Source organism: Uranotaenia lowii, chromosome 1 (assembly GCF_029784155.1).
Source record: "Uranotaenia lowii strain MFRU-FL chromosome 1, ASM2978415v1, whole genome shotgun sequence".
Taxonomy (NCBI): domain Eukaryota; kingdom Metazoa; phylum Arthropoda; class Insecta; order Diptera; family Culicidae; genus Uranotaenia; species Uranotaenia lowii.
In genome coordinates this window covers 52969026-52975025 of record NC_073691.1, presented here as the reverse complement: position 1 = coordinate 52975025, position 6000 = coordinate 52969026, and the positions used below count along the sequence as shown (strand labels likewise).

The window sequence follows — 6000 nt, the reverse complement described above, 5'->3', positions numbered from 1 at the left end:
CTTTTAAGAATACCGGCAAGGGCAGCCAGCAGCAAAGACGCATGTTGATTATAACTAAGAAACATTATGCATTAACATTATTAATATCGGTTTAAAAAAATGGAATTCCATGTTTATAACTGTTAAGCATAAAATTATACAAAAATTTATCTTGATATTTTATTAATAAATTGCTTCAACTGACTTTCTATGTGTAATAAATTCGTGGTAGGTAAATACAGTTTGACGAAATTCTATATAGTCAAAGTATTTACTCATTTCATAAACAATCATTTGCGGGTTAGCTTCAAGTTGTTCTGCGAAATGCGAACTTTGGAGGCACGAGTTTAAGTAGATATGAGACTTTTGGTTGCTTGGGAATACTTACGGCTTCAGATCCCTTTTAGACCGTTTTTCTCCCGGAACAAGCATAAGGGAATCTGCTTCTCTGCCGACAAAACCAAAACACATTCTTCGGACACTCTATCTACCCTAGAATACGAATCTAACTGGGGGGTCACGATTGAGAAATCATATCATTTCACAAATCAAATACCAGGGGCCAGGGGAAAAAAGTGGAAACTTAAAAAAAAAAATTGCCCCAGCATTTCAATACATATTTATCTCAAATTTCTTTGAAATAAGAGTATGATAAAGGGTAATTTACTCAAACTTGGCATTTCAAGTACTTTGAGAAGTATTAAATTGGTTGAAAAAAGTTTCTTCTTCTTCTTATTCTATTCGCCGATGCTATTTTTAGCACGCCTCGGAAATGCCTTATCGACTTGCTTCTATTATGGTTCATTTATAGAGACTATATGACAAAAAAGCGCTTCAGTGTTTGGCAAGTTATAACTGTTTGATATTCGAAGACTTACTTTACCTCAGGCTTTTAAATGTAAAAAGAGAAATCAATAGATAACTAAGATTTATGGTTTACATATGAGAAAAAAAGAACACAAGTTGATTTTTATATCGTGTCCATTTTTCTACGGTTCGATCGGTTCAAAATTCGCAACGCAAAAAAAAGTATCGAAGTGACATTGTTTGACCTGATCGGATCGAACGTCCCTTTTACCAAATCGAAAGTTAAGGTTCAACATTTTCGACAACACTCCTTTTTTTTGGTTGAAATCTGAAACGAACAAACCGAAAACCAGGGTTCGTCGCTTGTCTTCCAAAGTTCAAGTCACCGAACCTAACCGAAAATGCAAACCGCGCCAACACGAGCAACCCCACGCACCCTTCATTTATTCATGGGAGCTCCGATTCTGTGCATACTTTTTTCAAGTTTCCAACCCTCTCAATAAGACTTCGTCGTCGCGCCGTTTTTTTTTTTCGCTTACTGCTTGTTGTTGCTGCTGTTTTATCGAAGTTCTGCAACCGCGACAGACCGTAGATCGTAGACATTTGAGCCCAATCGATCCCGGGCCGCTATTCGTGATCCGACAGTCGTCTGGCGTGAACGTGAGTCGTGTTTGCTGCTGCTGAATTCGGTTTTAAACCTTTGTGTTGTTGATTATCAACTTTTCATCAAACCGTTTCGGGTCGATTTGGGTTTGGGTCTCTTTCGGAGTGCAACAAAGTTGTGGGGTTTCGGTTTGGTAGATTTAAGTGTTTGGAAAAAAGTTTAAAAGTTCCGAGAAGATTTGCGATTTATCAGAATTGGAAACACCGGAAGTGACAAGAAAATGAAGAATTTCTAGTGTTAACTGATATCAAATGAGGGATTACAACGGGTGGAAGCTCTTCATTTTGCTTGTAGTGTTGATACTCTCGAAAAGAGGAATAAATCAGTGAGGATAAAACTGGGGGTTAGTTACAAATATTTTTATTTTTTAATGCAGTGTCCTTCAAGTTATATAAAACCAAAAATTCAAAATTGAATTGATTCAACGAATCTAAAAAGTGCCCTGAAGCAACAACGGAAGAAAAGCACCGAAGGAAGGAGCAAAACCGTAAAGCAGAAACCTCATCAGCAGAGTAGTTCCAGATTAGTATTCAGAATGCACTTATCCAAAACGTGAGTGCCCTAGCAATTCTTACTCAAATCATGTGTTTGGACGAAGAAGTTGACACCAATTGACATACATAAAACAGACAAATTCGACCAAATTAAACCACTCGAATGAGGTTTCATGACTCGGTACTTTCGAAACTCCATCGATCGGTGATAAGCGACCTCACAAAGCCAAAAGTGCCTGGTTTTAATTCAGCTTACGTCCGTCTCGTCCATTCGGAGCCAAGGGGTTAGAAAACTCACTCGAATCGGTTGATGCATTCAGTGTTATGTTCGATGCATTTAGTTTGTTTCTTTTTCCTCCTACTTACAAAGACATTTCTATTTATTTTTCAAACTGATGGTATGTCGCCACCTTGCCACCTTGAGAGCCCCTCAGCTCAGAGAATGGAGAAAAAAGGTGGAAACCAAGCTCAGTGACGCCCCATGAGTGGCCGTGATTTGAATGTAATCGGTTATGCATTTGTTCATTTCTGCTGCAGCGAGGCTCGTTGTTATTTTTTGTTTGTGCAAATAACTAATTCGACCAAGGTGTTAGAGTTATTTGGCTTAAGTCATTTGCTTTCTCTCCTTGTTGGTTGCTGGTAATTGCTTGTTGTTACACAATTGTCAGCCGGTCTCGGTGGTAATTTTGCTTGATTTGAAATTAATTTCTTTCTGTTTGTTTATTTTTTTTTATCACCAACCAGATAGTTTTATATAGTTTTGAGCTGTAGCTGATCGTCATTAAGCCTATTTTAGTCGCATTGCTCTTACGTGGTTATAGCGTGTTTTGGAAAAAAAACTGATTGCTCTAAAGAAACAGTGGATATAAAAAGAAAGTCATCAAATAATCAAACTTTGAATAAATAAACCTAATTAAATATGTACAAAAAGTTGAAGTTGTCCAATCGGTATAACGCAAAAGAGTTTCGACATTTTTTTACTGTCGGAAAAAGCATATTTTGACGACCTTTCTAGTTCACACATTGTTCTTCCGATAGGAAGAATAATCTTGAGCGGAACTAAATGACTTATTTCGACGCAACTCGGAACAGTATTTCGAGTGGTACGGATCAAGGTTGCGAAAAAAATTCTGTGTTTTTGAGAAAAAAAAATTCTGACTTTCTGTGATGGATTTCTGTGAAGCTATTTCCTTGAATTTCGTTGAAAATTCATGACAAATAGGGTCTTTTTAACATTCTGGTTGGCAAAATTAATAACCACTACCAATCATATCATTCTTTTGTAATTCAAAGTAAGAAATCTAAATTTGAAACTGTCCAAAAAACATTAAACCATTCAAAATTAAAAATAATCTGTGAAATCTGTGAAAATTTCAAAATTCTGTGTTCCGTGACACAGATTCTGTGATGAAAATTTGCTCAAAATTCTGTAAAATTACAGATTTTTCTGTGATTTCGGCAACCTTGGTATGGACATGGGTTACATACAAACAAATCTAATTAGTTAAGTTAATAGATCTTGGTCTCAGCTGTTTAATGGTGATTCTAAGAATATTTTAGAGTAAATTTTTATAACTCTAGAGCAAGGATTATTATTCAAAATCAATCAGAATAAATGTTTTAAATTCATGCAATTTCCGTTAAGTCATTGGAAATAAATTACATTGATGATCCTTATTCTGAACTTGAAATTATCTTGAAAATCAAATTCAAGCAGTCTAAATAACTTGTTTGAAATCAATATTTGAGGAACATTAAAAGTAGTATACGAACTGAAATTTCGTATCGGGCATAAGAATCAGTTCACCGAAATAGAATATCTCGGTAGTGAATTTTGAATAGAGCGAATGTGCCAAATGTAAACAAATGGAGTTATCCGCTTGGTGATGAAGTACGTTCGGAGACCAACATTTTAACGTTAATCGGAGGATATTTGGTTTTCGAGATAAAGAAAACAAAATAAAATTTTTGATGGGAGCTCTCAAACTTTGAACGCGTTTTTCTCGAAGCAGTGAGGCGCATTCAAAATTGGATACCGATATATAAGATAGATTTCACGACAAATCAATACCAAATTGGCATGACCCTCTCAATGACACTTTGTAGGCATAAAGATCTTACCTAGTTAAGCAATTTGGCCTTACTAAGTTTTCCCAAAAATTATCCAGACCTACATTTGAAAAAGGCCAAACTTATCAGGCCAAAATTAGATAAAAATTTTTAGCTAAAATATTTCAATTCTCACATAAATGGGAGCCATGAGAGAGTTTTGGAAAAATGATTGAATTTTTAGAAAAAAAAACTTTATTTTGTTAAATCCTACACTGAGAAAAATGCATTATAAAAACCAATGGTAAATTTAAAAAAAGCCGTCTCAGAGTTTTGTGAATATTTTTTATAAGCCGGGTGATAATAAGGTAATAAATCGTCCATACATTGCAGTTTTTGCATATTCAAGGAAAAAAAAGTTTTTTCCAACAAAAACTTTATCATGATTTTTATTTGGAAACTAGCTGACCCGGTGTGCTTTGCTACACCTTCAAAAATTTTTGAAACTTGTGGTACCTAGTTATTTAACTTGTTATTTATTTGCACAAAATTTTAAGTTCAATTTCAATATCATTAATTTTTTTTTCAAAATGAATTTGCAAATTTTTTTATTTTGAAATCTTAATTATTTTTTTTAAATCCGTGTTTTAATCCTTTTTATGACTCTGAATTTCTTTGCTTAAAAAGTTTATAACTTATGCCAAAATATTTTTTTTATAAATATGAAACTTTGTCAAACTATCATGTGAGCATTTTCAGTAACAAAATAACATCATGGGACATTTATTTTACCTTTTCGTTCTCGAATTATCATACGAATTACCCCCATTCCTATATCCCTAATTGAAAGAAGGTGGGTCTCATAACATCAGAAAAACACTTCTTGTATACAAATACGATCCCACGTCATATATGGCCCCATTCTCGATAAGTTCTCGAGTTATTCAAAAAATTGGTGTCCCTCTCCCTACTGTATATCTCCCCTCTGGCAAGAGAAGGGGTTTTCAAACCATCGAAGAAACATTGCTTGTACACAAATTTGCTCCCATAATAATTTAATTCTATTTTCTCGATAAGTTTTAGAAATATTAAACAAATTTTATCAATGCCCTCTTTTCCTTCTATATCGTTCCACTGATTTGTGGTAGTGATGCTAAACTACCGGAAAAAACATATCTTGAGCTCGAATACCCTCTCATGCCAAATTTGGTTTCGATTGATTTATAAGTTGTCGAGTTATGCTATAAAATTTGTATCGGAGCCGCTCTTCCTACCTATCCCCTACCTGGAAGAACAGGATCAAGATTGAACATTCCGTGTATTCAAATACACTCCTATGCCAAATTCTTCCCCAGTTGCTAAATTGAATGATTGTTCCATTTGTTAGATAAGTTTTTGGTTTATGCAAAACAATCATACATATATGAGCTTCCGTCTTCCCTAACTGCATTCTCAATTGAAGGAGAAAGAAGTCTCAAATAAGCTAATAACCATTTTACGTATTCATGCCAAAGCTTTCCCATGCCAAAGTTGTTTACATTTGCTTGATTAGTTCTCGAGTAATGCGAATAATTGTAAAGAAGACCCCCCCCCCTCCCCCTCTTCTTCATATCACCCCACTGGAAGGAGGCAGTAATACCAAATATTCACATAAACCTTCCCTGTGCTCAAATATCCTCTCAACCCAAATTTCATTCCATATGCTTAGTAAGTTCCCGAGGGATGTAAAAATTATATGGGAGGACCCTCCCCCCTTAAGATTTTCCGACTTGAAGGACGAAAGGTTCTCAAAATATCATAGAAACATTTATCGTAATCATATACATTCCCACGTCAAATTGGGTGCCATTTGCTTGATTATTTATCCAGTTATGCTAAAATTGTAACGAAGCCCCCTCCCCCCCTTTCTATATCCTCACTGGAAGGAGGGAGGGGTACCAAATATACATAGAACTGTTTATCTTACCCATATACCCTTCCTAGCCAAATTTGGTTTCATTTGCTCGA

At 35.2% G+C, this 6000-nt stretch overlaps 1 protein-coding gene across 5 annotated transcripts in view; it reads left to right on the top strand.

Annotated features, from left to right (window-relative positions):
• The first annotated feature begins 1372 nt into the window (after positions 1-1372).
• The window catches only part of LOC129754601 (uncharacterized), a 36387-nt gene continuing 31759 nt past the window's right edge, over positions 1373-6000 (top strand). For 2 of the 5 annotated variants that reach the window (XM_055750786.1, XM_055750753.1), the window contains exons 1-2: positions 1418-1475; positions 1827-2002. In XM_055750786.1, coding sequence (XP_055606761.1) covers positions 1986-2002 — 17 coding nt within the window. In that variant the 5' untranslated portion in view covers positions 1418-1475; positions 1827-1985. Of the gene's footprint in view, positions 1476-1516; positions 1543-1826; positions 2003-6000 lie in introns of those variants that run through there. The other 3 variants (XM_055750761.1, XM_055750779.1, XM_055750770.1) reach the window with 3 other exon arrangements.